This window comes from Aquarana catesbeiana, linkage group LG03 (assembly GCF_042186555.1).
Source record: "Aquarana catesbeiana isolate 2022-GZ linkage group LG03, ASM4218655v1, whole genome shotgun sequence".
Classification (NCBI taxonomy): Eukaryota; Metazoa; Chordata; class Amphibia; order Anura; family Ranidae; genus Aquarana; species Aquarana catesbeiana.
In genome coordinates this window covers 621,523,445-621,538,566 of record NC_133326.1, presented here as the reverse complement: position 1 = coordinate 621,538,566, position 15,122 = coordinate 621,523,445, and the positions used below count along the sequence as shown (strand labels likewise).

The 15,122-nt window shown below is 40.2% G+C and overlaps 1 protein-coding gene across 6 annotated transcripts in view; it reads left to right on the top strand.

Annotated features, from left to right (window-relative positions):
• The window catches only part of NSD3 (nuclear receptor binding SET domain protein 3), a 208,389-nt gene that overhangs the window by 149,474 nt on the left and 43,793 nt on the right, over window positions 1-15,122 (top strand). For 2 of the 6 annotated variants that reach the window (XM_073622338.1, XM_073622337.1), the window contains exon 14: window positions 5,439-5,582. The exons of 2 other annotated variants lie outside the window; for them this stretch is intronic. In XM_073622338.1, coding sequence (XP_073478439.1) covers window positions 5,439-5,582 — 144 coding nt within the window. The remainder of the gene's footprint in view (window positions 1-5,438; window positions 5,583-15,122) is intronic. 2 more of the 6 variants (XM_073622340.1, XM_073622339.1) reach the window with 1 other exon arrangement.

Sequence of the window (15,122 nt, the reverse complement as noted above, 5' to 3'; positions counted from 1 at the left end):
ATGAGGGTTCTGGCAATGGTGGCCTCCGATGCTGTCCCATATGCTCAATATCATTCCACACTGCTGAAACGCAACTTTCTAGCAGCATAGGACAGGCAGACTCAGTCTTTGGACTGCAGCATCCCCTTGACTCCCAAAACCAGGCTTGCTATGGCCTGGTGGATAACAAGTCCTGTGCTGGAAATTGGAACATCCTTTCTCCTGATGGCCTGGGAAGTTCTCCTGACAGATGCCAGCCTGAGTATACAATGAGTCCTTGTTACTCTCTCGGTGCTAGGGACTTGGCCTGGAGTAAGCTTGTCTCCACATGAATATTCTGGAGTTCTGAGCAATTTGGTTAGGACCTCTTGACTATAGGGACATCTGACCAGAATTCTGTCAGACAATGCCATAGGTGTGTGGCTTACATCAACCATCAGGGAGGAGTAAAAAGTCTTAAAGATAAGCAAATCTGATTCTCACTTGGATGGAAAGTGTCCAGCTCTGTCCACCTTGCATGTTTCTGACATAGATAATTGGCAAATAGACTTCCTCATTTGTCAGTGTCTGGACTCAGGAGAGAGGTCTCTTCAACCTAAGGTGTTTCTAGACCTCTGTTGAAGATGGGCATGCTGTATTTGGACCTCTTGGCTTCCAGGTTCAACAAAAAAATGGGCTGGTTTATATTCAGGTCCAGGGATCTTCTGGCTTTCACACTGAATGCTCTGGTGACCGCAGGATCAATTCAACCTAAGCTATGCTGTTCTTCCTATGATACTTTTCCTTGCCTGCTCCACAGGATCAAGATGGAGGGCATTTCAGTTATCCTCAGTGCACTGGACTGGCCCAGGCGACCATGGTACCAAGACATAGTCAAGCTCTTGGCAGACTCTGTGGGCTCTTCTGGATCATTTGAATACTCTGTCCTAGGTGCCAGTCTACAATACTGATTCTAGGTTGCTGGCTTTAACAGCCTACCTGATTCAGTTATGCCTACGATCTTGATAGCTAGAAAATTGACTTCTCGCAAAGTCTATGATCACACCTGAAAAGCATATTTTACGTGGTGCGAGGCCAGGAATTTCCATCTCAGGAAGTACTTCATGGAATAAATTCTGTCTTTTCTACAATCTGGTCTGGATCAACAGTTGGCCTTGCATACCATCATGGTTCAACTCTCATCCCTAAAGATTCTTTTTCAAAGACCACTTACTTCTCCTTCCCTTGTGGAGGTATGTTGCTCACATTATTCCCCCTATACTTTCCTAAGCGACTCAGTGGGATATCAACCTGATTCTGTTTACTCTTCAAATAATGGCCCTTTGAACCTATTAGAGATTTTGCTCTGTCTATCCTTACTCGCAGGGTCGCCTTTCTCTTCGCCATCACTTCTGCAAGGCTAGTTTCTGAGTTGCCAACCTGAACCTATAAAGAACCCTTTCTTGTGCTACACAAGGACAAGGTTGTTTTAAGGCCCAAGGCCTCCTTTCTTCCCAGTGTGTTTTTTTCCTTTCGCCTTAACCAGAACACTGTTCCCTGTATCTCCTGCATCTAAACACTCTGAAATGATTTCACTCCATTGCCTGGATGTGGTAAATACTGTTTGATCCTGTCTCTCAGCTACAACTCCCCTTTGTCAGTTTGACTCTGTTTGTTGTCCCTGAAGGCCCCTGAATGTGAAACACCTGCTTCTCTTTCCACTATCAATAGATGGATTCTTCTGCTTATTATTCATGTCCTCAGGTGCAAGGTTCCCCCTTTCCCAGTGAAAGCAATCCACTAGATCGGTTATTGCTTCATAGGCTTTTCAGTATCAGGCATCTGTTTCTCAGATTTGCAAGGCTGCCACCTGGTCTTATATTCACACATTCTTAAAGGGGTTGTAAATCTCAGGCTTGGAAAATGAATAAAGCACATGCCACAGTAGTATGTGCTAACCTAAATCTAAAGCACAGAGTCTGGTTCCTCTCTGATCTCTCCTCTCTGTGCTTTCTGCCTGACCTACTCATAATAGATTAAGCCAACACCTCAGCCTCCCGGGAGACACCTCCCCTGCCAGCACACAGCAGATGATTCATATTCTCAGGTGTATGTTTCTGTGAGCCTGTATAAAAGAGGGTGTGTCACTTTTCTCCCATCAGCTCTCAGATTACACTCAGCTCTGTGCTTTAGCTCTGCAGTGTGTGTGACATCAAATCCCCACCCCCTGTTCTCTGCTACTGAGAAAAATCATTTCATCTGTGTGTTGTAGAAGGTTGTACAGGACAAATGGCTGCAGAAAAAATTGTACAAGTTATGTTGGAGGATTTATTTAATCTCTGTGTATCATCTGAAGCTAGTCATGTCACTGGGTATATGCAATGGTTTAAAACTACTTTACGTTTTACCAGGTGGATATTCAGGCCTCAGCTGATGAAGGCTCATAAAGTCATAAAGTTCTGCAGATGGCGCTGTAGGCTTCCTTGAGCTGTCCTTGTTAACCTGTTGGCTTTTCTCTTTGTGAGGTTGTTAGTTTTTTCATTTGCTGTTGCTACACCTCTCAGTTGGACTGCTTTTGGATGTCCAAATGTTCCAGAATACTATCCTGTGTCCTGTAATTTATGACTAAGGATATAGGAGTTTTGTTTTAGTTTTAAAAACCTTTTCCTGGAGTACATTACAGGACACAGGTCCCTCCCCTATGTTCTTATGATCCACTCCTATCATTGCTTTCTGCAAAACTGAGGCATGCTAGGCGCAGGGGGAATTATACTTGGATGTCTTTACATCTTTGCTTTGCCACGTTTCAGACTTCCGAAGGTGGCAGGTGGCATATAAGACAAAACCAGAGAAAATTTGCAGCTCAACTCACCAACCAGTCTGCTTACTAAGCGAATTAACCTGTCCAACAGTATGCGTTAAAAACAGGGGTTTAGTTAGCACACATTTGCAAAGGCATGCGTAAGCTGCAAGACCCCTTCACAGCACCCTGTATTACTTGCAGTCCTAATCTTTTAAATTTGTGAGAATCTCCACCGTTGTTCTACGTGCTGGGTGTCCAGTGTGCTCCTGTGCCTTTAGGGGGATTGGGCTACTTCCAGGCCCACCTGCCCCTTATCTATCCATTAGAATGCATGTGCTACCACTGTGGAGACTCTCATAAATTTAAAAGGTTAGGACTGCAAGTAATACAGGGTGCCGTGAGGGGGCCTTGCAGCTTACGCATGCATTTGCAAATGTGTGATAACTAAACCCCTGTTTTTAACACATACTGTTGGACAGGTTAATTCGGTTGGTAAGCAGACTGGTTGGGCTGGGAATTTTCCCTGGTTTTGTCTTTCATGCATTGCCCTTCCATATGCTCCTTGCTGTGAAGGCCTGGTATAGATGGGGGCAGGAGCCATCTGTTTGTTACAGGTAGCAGTATAACCCAATGTTCCAGAATACTATCCTGTGCAAGGTTCCGCTAAAAAATCTTGCTACAGCTACTTTTAATTCGAAGATTATCTTAAAGCAAACCTGCTATAACAGAAAACGAAAGGTCACAATCTCCATGGAAGTACCAGTATATAACTTTTTTATCTGCAAAGTGGCCTATACTTTTCTGGTGTTAGTATGCAAATGCTGACTTCCTTAAAGTGAGACCTTAAACTAAACCTGCCACAAGCATGGGCATAGCTAACATAAAAACATAAACATAAAAAACTGTATAAGCTAAGTTATATATAAATTTTGTATTTGTTGCAAAAGGTAGAGGTGACCTTTACTACCAAAAAAGAGTTTGTGTTCTTTCAGTATTTCAGATGTCTACTGTATATATCTGAAACTACAGATTGTTTTGGATCATAGATTGAAAGTAACCTCATCATAAGCTTGGTCAGCATTGTCCAGGCTTATTTCAGATTTGCTGCAAAGCTGGCCATACACTAGTAGAATTTGTATGTCAATTCTCAGTATGTTCAATTAATATTTAAAAGTACTTCAACATTTTACTTTCTTTTAACAATTTTGGAACAAATGAACTTTTCTGAACGAAAACAACATACATTATTAGAAATTTGTTTATTCAAGAAAGATTTTCCATCCTGCTCCTTTGAATTTTCTCGTCACTGCGATCTAAAACGAACGTTGATTTGGCCCCAATAACAAAGGATTGAACACAGGTTTTTGATATGAAAAATTTCTAACAAAATGTTTACTAGTATATGGCCAGCTTATAAATGTTTCAATCTTATCCCACAGAGCAGTCTGTCAGTGAGCCACTGGAACCACACTGTGAGTGGTCTTCCTTTTGGAAATTCAGTATTAGAACAGTAGACATCACCTGTGAGACCTAGAAGGGCATTTTTAGGAACTAAAAATGTTTGGATTTGCATGAGATTGATGAATGGTACAGGTTATAACAGGTTTGCTTCTGAAGCATATGCATTTTATCACTGGCCCATGGAGAGAATGTTTAGAGAAGCCACACTATGGGATGCAACACAAAGTGCTTGCATATCCTTTTTTTAAACATAAAGGTTACATTTTGAAAACATAAGAAAATGTGTAGCCTTTCCAGTCAAATTCCATCAACCCTTTGAAAGGAAAGGCAACCAGGGGGCCTTTACTTGCTATTCTTGTGTTTATAGAGTGTGTCCCCCCCCCCAATGTCCCAATCATGGCAATTTCATGGGGTGCACTGAGATAAACCAATCATGATGCAGCCACGGTGACGTCAGCTGATCCAGCCATGATCTGGCATCTTACTAGGCAGGACCTAGTTAAAGTAATTGTAAACCAACTTAAAAAAAAATGTATAAGAAGCATGTTATATTTACTTGCTCTGGGCAATGATTTTACAGAGAGTAGCCCTGAGCCTCCTCTTCTCGGGTCCCCTGCAAGCATTTCTGGCTCCTCCCTCCTGCTTGCTATGGAGGCACTTGTGTGGGCTCGATCCCAAGCCATTCTCTGTGTGTCCTTTAACACACAGAGCGCGTCCGGCCTCACCCTCCGCTCTCTGCTCACTGGCTGTAATTGACAGCAGCAGCAGGGGCCATTGGCTCCTGCTGCTCCCTCTCTGTCCAGTGAGGAGGGGGAGAACCGAGAGAGCGGCTGCTATCTGGCACAGCCCTGGATTGGGATCGTGCTCAGGTAAATATAGAGGGGAGCTGCAGACAGAAGCTTTTTTTGTTCTTGTTTTTTTTTTTTTTTTACCTTAATGCAGAGCATGCCTTAAGGTATAAAACCTTTTGCCTTTAGAACCACTTTAACCTAATCAGGGCCACATATTGACACCACCCATGTCATTTTCTCATTTTAGTTGTTCTTATATCATTCTTTTCACCCATGTTTACTTTTCATTTTCTCATTGTGTCTTTTTATTTATTTGTATTGTTTTCTTCTTCCCTGAACCTCCACACCCCCTCCCCACTCTGTGTTGATCCTTGTGGAATCATGGGTGCTTTCATTGACCGCATCTCTCTGTTTGTTTTGTATAGGGCTGATAGTTCAGGATTATACCCTGGTCAGTTCTATGTCCTTTAAGTCCCACTTTCTACTGAATGACTCAAAGCGTGCAGAGTTGATGAAAATACCTATGATTCCTTCTTCCTCGCCAGCTTTCCTAAAGAAATCTGAGAAAGGTAACTAAAAATAGCTTTTCCCCCATTTAACCCACTCACATCTGCATTTAACTGTGTTTATAAAGATATAAAACCATTAAAAATCCATCCTTGCTTCGCACGCGGCTTTTCTTGCGCTGCTTTCTCGCTTTGCATGCCTTGTGAACTTGTAATGGATGCTGAGTTATTTTGGGTGTGTTGTGTCTCCTTCCTGATATCTGTGTGCTGTTATGGCTTAAAGGGCTTAAAATAATTCTACCTGTTTTTTTTTTTTTTTTTTTTACTTAAAATTTATTTTATTTTGTTGCTTTATAAAACACAAATGGCAAAAGCTAAAATGCTGTTTCAGAAAATACATTTTGTTGTCACTGTGGAATCATTATAGGAATTTATGGACCTGAAGGCCAGCTTACAGCAGTTCTCTGGTCATCATAGTCGTGGCCATTCCAATGCTTGGAAAGGAGGGGAAGAGGGATCTCCCCACTAGTGCCACTGCTAGTAGTAAAGACCCACTATAACGTTCATGAATTTTTTAGTCGTATTTTAAAGCTTATGTTAACTCAAATCCAATATTTCAGAATTTTGTTGTATTTTTAGATTTTTCACTTAGTGGCCTTTTTAATTTTTTTTCTCCTTGCTGAAATCTCATGAAACAGGACATGCTGAAAGTTCAGTTATGTAAAATAATAAGGGAATCCAGCTTCAAAAATAATGCCCTTAATAATGGCCAAGAGTGACTAGGTGTCCCGGGAACTGCGGGGGTCCAGGCTGAGACTGCCATTCACTATCATACAGTACGTCTTGACTTGATGTGCGACACCTAGTCACCCTTTACCATTGCCTGGAGCATAGACAAGCTTCCTTCCCGGCCAGCACTCACAGATGTGGGCACAGGACTTCATTCCCATACAGCCCGAGTGCCTGAGATCATTAAAACACAGTAGGTTTTTAGCATCCTTCCCCCTCAAAAACAAACAAAAAAACAGATGTGCCAGTTTTAGGAGGCCTTGACACCCAAGCTGTAAGTTGGTCATTATTATCAAGACACAGTCTAGAAATAAGATTTTAGTATAGCACCGAGGCCTAGTGTGTAAATTGAGTGACTTAATGTTATGTTTCCACCATTTTTTCTTTACCCCCAGAAGGCTACTTTGTAAAAATGTAATAAAATAGAACATACGATGCAATAGCTCTCAGTAGCTAGTCTCTTTTTTAGTGATCTGACTGCAAAAAATGTAAAGTAAGCCCGTGCTTTGTTAATGCAGTGAAAAAGTAACAGGTTCACTAAATTGTCACCCCCCTTCCCATTCCAGAATACCTCTTCAAGAATGGACTTCCACCTGATATTTTAATAATTATAAGCAGAAATATAAATATAAGCACAATATTTGTGGTTTTAACTTTACACTGAATTCTAAATTGTGAATTTTTAGAGAATTTTTTCTTTGTGTTAAGGTGGTAGTAAACTCTGAATCTTTCAAATCTGCCGATGGGCAGACTTTTTATAAAGAAGAGATCCTAGAGGTCTCTTCTGTCATACATGTCCCCCCTGCCTGTCAGCGAGTAATGTGATCCGTGATCATGGGAGTGACATCACATCGGCTTGGCCAATCAAGTGCCCGGAGATGCGAAGCCCGGAACAAAGACCGGAGGAAGATGGAAAAGCTAGGGATTGGGGAGAGCCCTGACAGCGTATCGCTGGAGGGCTCTGTTTGTAGGTAAGTTTATCATAATGTACTAGTATGCGGTGCATACTAGTACATTATGGCTTAAACCTGCAGGGGGGCACATTATTTTATATTGTCATAGGGACTTTACTTCCACTTTAATAAGAAATTGAATGTACATGAAAAGTCCCATTAAAATGGAGTTTTGTGTGTATATAGAAATATAAAAGCTATCATAGCTAAAGGTGCAAGTTCCATAACCGATTCCCTTGCTTACTTATGGCAGAAATGTGAGTACTTGCTTACCTGTAAGATTGATTCCATGCTTGGAACAAGTGTGCAGGTCTGGTAAAGATAGTAAATAACATCCATCCATTCATATAACACCCATGGAGCTTACACCTTTAAAAAAAATCAGAAATGAATGCTCCCAAATTTCTCTCCTCTCTGGTTCTGTCTCAATGTATAATTTTAAGAAATAGCAGTGAGATGGTAAATAATAATGAAGTAGAAGCAGAAGTAGAAGTGCAACAGCCAAAAATTTTATGAAAGTAAGAAAACAGATTAAAAACACGCACAACCATGTGCTAAAAGTTGGGCCTATCAGCGGAATAAAACCGCTTGGTGAGTGTCCTCCATCTGTGGCAGCAGAAGCGGTGTTGGCCACTTGGCAACTTCCGGACCAACGTGGAGTGCAAACAGGAAGTTTAGTCACACAGGAAGGGGCTTTAATGCATTTCGAAGCTTGCCCAGTTTGCTTCTTTGTTGAACCATAAGCACAGGAAGGGTCAGTAACACATTTAATCAAACAGGAAGGGGTGGTAACGCAGTTGGGGCATGCCCAGTTCGCTCCTTTGTCAAACCACCAACAGCGGTTTTCTGATTTTGCTGCTAGCCTTTTACAGGCATGTATAGCTATAAAAGCCTGATAACAAAAATTAGTGCCAGCCTTGAAGGCCAAGTTCACCTTTGTACTATGCAGTCAAGTGGTCCACTGTGCAGCTTAAAAAGAATAGGTTCTTGGTCTAAATGCAATACCTGTAGGTTAAGCTTGGCTTCCCCACAGCCTAGCTGAAACACTACCACTCAAAGTGATCTGCCTCATCCTACCCAGGATTTGGGACATATCATAAGTTAGGCGCACCAGCAGGATGACAGTAATAATCACTGTTCCTTTTTCAAGGTCCATGCATGCGCAGAGCTCAGTCGCAGAACATGAGGAATACTCACTTCTGTTATGCTGGGAAAGCACTCAATGGTCAGCATCTAAGCTTCTTTGTCAAGATGGAGTAAATCTGTCAGGATCATAGTATGTTTAAACAGGCTTTGGGAAAGCAGAGATTGGCCTTCAGGTACAGTGCCTTAAAAAAGTATTCATACCCCTTGAAATTTTCCTCATTTTGCCATGTTACAACCAAAAACATAAATGTATTTTATTAGGATTGTATGTGATACACCAACACAAAGTGACACATAATTGTGAAATGGAAGGAAAATGATAAATGGTTTTCCAAGTTTTTTACAAATAAATATCTGAAAAGTGTGGCGTGCATTTGTATTCAGCCCCCTTTACTCTGATACCCCTAACTAAAATCTAGTGGAACTAATTGCTTTCAGAAGTCACCTAATTAGTACATAGGGTCCACCTGTGTGTAATTTAATCTCAGTATAAATACAGCTGTTTTGTGAAGTCCTTAGAGGTTTGTTAGAGAACAAACAGCATCATGAAGGCCAAGGAACATACCAGACAGGTCAGGGATAACATTGTGGAGAAGTTTAAAGCAGGGTTATAAAAAAATATCCCAAGCTTTGAACATCTCACGGAGCACTGTTCAATCCATTACCTGAAAATGGAAAGCGTATGGCACAAAATCAAACCTACCAAGACATCCACCTAAACTGACAGGCCGGGCAAGGAGAGCATTAATCAGAGAAGCAGCCAAGATGCCCATGGTAACTCTTGAGCTGCAGAGATCCACAGCTCAAGTGGGAGAATCTGTCCACAGGACAACTATTAGTTGTGCACTCCACAAATCTGGCCTTTATGGAAGAGTGGCAGGAAGAAAACCATTGTTGAAAGAAAGCCAGAAGAAGTCCTGTTTGCAGTTTGCGAGAAGTCATGTGGGGGACACAGCAAACATGTGGAAGAAGGTGCTCTGGTCAGATGAGACCAAAATTGGACTTTTTGGCCTAAAAGCAAAACGCTATGTGTGGCGGAAAACTAACACTGCACATCACTCTGAACACACCATCCCCACCGTGAAACATGGTGGTGGCAGCATCATATTGTGGGGATGCTTTACTTCAGCGGGGACAGGAAAGCTAGTCAGAGTTGATGGGAAGATGGATGGAGCCAAATACAGGGCAATCTTAGAAGAAAACCTGTTAGAGTCTGCAAAAGACTTGAGGTTCACCTTCCAGCAGGACAATGACCCCAAACATACAGAGCTACAATGGAATGGTTTAGATCAAAGCATATTCATGTCTTAGAATGGCCCAGTCAAAGTCCAGACCTAAATCCAATTGAGAATCTGTAGCAAGACTTGAAAATTGCTGTTCACAGATGCTCTCCGTCCAATCTGACAGAGCTAGAGCTATTTTGCAAAGAAAAATGGGCAAAAATGTCACTCTCTAGATGTGCAAAGCTGGTAGAGACATCCCCAAAAAGACTTGCAGCTGTAATTGCGGTGAAAGGTAGTTCTACAAAGTATTGACTCAAGGGTGCTGAATACAAATGCACGCCACACTTTTCACATTTTTATTTGTAAAAAATTTTGAAAACTATTTATCATTTTTCTTCCACTTCACAATCATGTGCCACTTTGTGTTGGTCTATCTAATAAAATACATTTACGTTTTGGTTGTAACATGACAAAATGTGGAAAATTCCAAGGGGTATGAATACTTTGTCAAGGCACTGCATGTCTTGTAAACTGTTGTATTTTTTACACTACAGGGGCCTCTTTACTACATGGTATGTTTTTTTTTCTTAAAAAGGTTAACTTAAACTTTAAAGTGGAACTGAGGGGTAGTATGGGGGGGGGATGGGAATACTTGTCATAATGTGCAGATTATGTACATTATGCTGAGTTTGTCCTCCCTCCTCTCTGCTCTGCCCTCTGCCCATGGTTTCTCCACAGCTACTGCTGCCCTCTTCTTTCTTTTTGCACCCTCCTTTGTTCAGAAACTGGCAGCCAGTGAAGTGACACATACACGGTAGAACTGTATTATCACTAGGCTTCACTTTTCAACATTTTACAGATGCAGGGAGTGTATACTGCACTGCACATACACCACAAGCAGTGTACATTTTTAAAAAAATATGCTACTAAAAAAGAAAAGGATTTTTTTTACTTCAGTTCTGCTTTAATTACTGCTTATTGCAACCAGATTCTTTATTTCACTTTCCTATACTGCCCTTATGTGGCTCACAGAAAGCTTTATTTGAAAACTTTTGATGCGTTAGGGACTTGTACTATCTGTGTGAACATTCTTGTTGATAGTTGTAGATGACCACATACTTTTTTTGCTGAGTGCAGAGCTGGGAACTGGATAGATGGTGGTAGGTAGTGGTAGTTAGTAATAAAACCCAACATTATGCAGTGTGAAGTACTGTAAACCGATTTGTTTGAATTTCTATTGAAGCTCAATGAATGCTTTTAAACTAAACGCATGTAGTGAGGGTAACTAGTATACACCATCCTTTTAAGGTTATATCCTACTAATACACAGAATATCCTGACTGTATTGCCACGTACACATGGTCAGAATTTTTCCGACAACAAATGTTTGATGTGAGCCTGTTGTCGGAAAGTCCGACCGTGTGTAAGCTCCTTCGGACATTTTCTGTCGGAATTTCCGACAACAAAAATTTGAGAGCTGGATCTAAAATTTTCCAACAACAAAATCCGTTGTTGGAAATTCCGAGCGTGTGTAGACAATTCCGACGCATACAATTCCACACATGCTCGGAATCAAGCAGAAGAGCTGCACTGGCTATTGAACTTAATTTTTCTCGGCTCGTCGTACGTGTTGTACGTCACCGCGTTCTTGACGTTCGGAATTTCTGACAACGTTTGTGTGACCGTGTGTATGCAAGACAAGTTTGAGCCAACATCCGTTGGAAAAAAATCCAGGATTTTGTTGTCGGAATGTCCGATCGTGTGTATGCGGCATTAGGCATCATGCACACTGTGGCTTTTGTAAATGCTTTTCTCCTGGAAGCACCTAAACAGCGCTTTTAAAATTGTGTTTAGGCGCATCAAGTGATTGGGCATTTATTTAATTGGCCAGAAAATGTATTTATTCTGGCCATTGAAATGAATAAACGCTCAGGCACTTAGGCACTTCTTTTCTCCCGTCTCAAAAAAATTTGTCCAAGCATAGTCCATTTTCCTTAAAGCTGAACTCCAAGCAAACAGCTAAATAGAAAGCTGAACTTCATGTATATGGAAGCTGTTTTACCTGCCACAGGATTTGTATTTGTATCTGCCCACCCACTTCCTGTGTCCCATCCACCATCCCCTAGTGTCAGGCCAGGAGAATAAATTGTTGCTGCAGTTGTGTCATTACAGGTCTTGTCCCTCCTCAGCCTGTGATCAGACAGGGCAGTATAAGAATGGTTTCAGAAAAAGTACCCCAAACCATCCAGATCATATCTTGATTATGTTATACTGTAGATCTTAGATTCCTACAGATTCCGTCTGTGGCTTCATTTACATCCTGCAAGGATTTGTACCTCTGCTGTCCCAAGCATGCACAGGTATCTCTTCCAGTAAATTATGCAGTCTCCAGACTCTCTGGAGATGGCCCATTTCTCTCTATAGGAGACCCCTTGCCCATGTACAAAATGCAAGGAAAGCCATGATTCTGGACAGGACAGTCAGTTTAGAGTATGGACTTCATTTACAACAGATTTCAGATATTGCCATCTACTCTCTGCTATATACTGTAATGTTGTTCAACACCACAGCATCCAATGGAGTTCTTCCATGTAGATAAAGTCAGAAACCAGGTGAGGATAAATACAAGTTTTCATGTTCTCCCTGTGCCTGTGTGGGTTTCCTCCAGGTACTCCAGTTTCCTTCCACACTCCAAAGACATTCTAGTAGGTTAATTGGCTCTAGACTAAATTGGCTCTAGTATGTGTGTTAGAGACCTTAGATTGTAAGCTCCTTGAGGGCAGAGACTGATGTGAATGTACAATATATACTGTATATGTGAAGTGCTCTGTAAATTGACGGCACTATATAAGTAAATGCTACAGATAAGTGATCTAAAATATGTATAAAACACCAATCCACCAATGCGCCACAGAAAAAAAAAAATATGTATATATAAATATTAAACTACGGTAAATTAAGGTGTAGCTGCCACTTTATATAAAAAAATATTGAAAATCTCAAGCTATCACCTGTACAGATCACTTTAGGTAAACACTGTGCGGCTCTAAAGTGCATAATCAAATACAGAAAAAAAAAAATATATAGAAAAAAAATGTTAGTGCATGCTATAAACTTACACACTGATAAATACACAACAATAATGTAATAAGTGACACAAGCATGAAGTAATTTCTTGAAATCACCCAAGTGATCATAAACATAGAAAGTGAGAAAAAGGAAAGAATATAAAATTGTAGTATAACACTAGTCCATAGAACTACATGTCACAGCATGCCACTGTGCAATCAAAAGTTTTCAAAACTTCACACCACACTGCTTGTGCGCCAGTTGCCTCTTCCCCATAAAAAATTAACTACCAAAACCAATTGCCTCATATTCTCATGTTTGGCAATAATGCAGTTTAACCACTCCGGGTTAATGAGTCCAATATAGCAATATCCACCGCTTCAGATATTAATCAACTCACTCCTTTTCTAAGCAGCAACTATGCAGGACAGACTTCTGCAAGCATTTGGCTGCTAGGATGAGTAGTGTTGTTGATGTACGTTGGTCCTTAAAATTATTATTTTTAGCTGATATTCTCAAACAAACCTCACACTTCCCATTGGATGCTTGGTGGATCTGTGGGTGTAGGGGCACGGCTGCAATACATCAGGGTATACACGTTCACTTTTATCATGTGGGGAGTTTCACAAATCACATGCTGGGGGGGCTTGAATAGAGAGTAGCCCTCTATAATAGAGAGTAGCTACTCTCTATTCAAACCCCCCAGCATGTGATTTGGCAATTTGTTTTGGTGAGTTCATTTCTTATGGGGAAGAACTCTACATATTTGGAGGACTTTTGATTGCACAGTGGCATGCTGTGACACATAGTTCTATGGACTAGTGTTATACTACAATTTTATATTCTTTTCTTTTTTTCGCTTTTTATGTTTATGATCACTTGGGTAATTTCATGCAGTTATTTCATGCTTGTGTCACTTATCACATTATTGTTGTGTATTTATCAGTAATATCAGTGTAGGTGTTTATAGCATTATCTGACAATTTTTTGTATATTTTTTTTTTGTGTATTTCATTATGCATTTTAGCGCCGCTGTTTACCTAAATTGATCTGTATAGGAGATAGTTTGAGATTGGCACTATATAAGTACCCGTAATAAAAAATATTTCAGTGTCCATACCCTGGCCACAGAGCTACTTTATAAGATTTTGTAAATGCTTCATTTGTAATTTCCTTTAAAAAGCAGTCTATGTAGATATGCTTGTCCAGCCTCCTAATTGCTGCATTTTTAAGTATTCATCTGTATGTTTCCCACTTTCCTGAAAGAGCCTAGAAATGTTGGGCTTATTTCATATAAATCACTTGTATAGTGTATAAACTACTATAAATTTTTCCCTTTTTGTTTTTAACCCAGAACAGTGATTGCACATTTTTTTTTTTAGATAACTAGAACTTTGTTTTGATGCCTAATAATGTAATATTAGTAATAATATTAATAATACTCCCTGTGGATTTATGCTTACGATCACAATTATTTTCAGCCCTCTGCTTGCGCTGGCTGCTTTTGGCTTTGATGCTGAAGCATTACTTATAAGCTATGCCAATGTCTGCTGTGTTGCTTGAGCTTGAAATATATTTCCTTTAAAACACTGGCTATTGAACAATCTGAATAATGTAGGCATTTTTTAGAGGAAATATATCCTGCTGGGAGGTCTTTGTGGCTGTTGGGTTTTCTTTAATAGGAAAGGAAAGTGGATGCGTTCCCAAAGCAATTTGACTCTGGCTGTCATTTCTATTGTTTAGAAACGAACAGCAGCATCTGATTGGTTGCTGTGGGCCATGTCTCCATTGTCCTTCTCCATTTATGCACAAGTGTCACTGTTTGATGAATTTTGTGTCTGGTGATAAGAGGGAGTGTACTCCCATGGCCATCCATGGGCACCATAACTGGTGGGTTTGGAAACACCTGTTTTAAGGAAGAAATGCTTCTGGGCAGAACATTGTGTATGTATGTTGCCTGGTGGAAATTTGTTTGTTCCTTTTGCCAATTCAATAATGTTCACAGATTCATATGTTCAGGATTATGTCAATATGTTACTTACCATTGTGCAATTTTTGGTAATATTCACTGCTTTATATAAAGTATAATTCACCCTATTACTATCTATATGTCTTACCCTCTATAAACCCCCATTCTCTCTTTCCCAATATAATTTGTTGTATAACCCTGTAATTTATTTCTATGTAGTCATAATGTTATGGCTGATCAGTGTATGCGTGTTTATATATATATATATATATATATATATATATATATATATATACTGTCTATTGAAAATATTTATTATTATACACAAAACAATTAAAGTGTGTTTTATGAGGGTATACATTGCCTTGTTCTATATAATCCTTGCTCTAGATAACAATTCCTATATAACTTCTTCATCTTACTCTATGTCTATTTACCACCCTGATAATTCTAA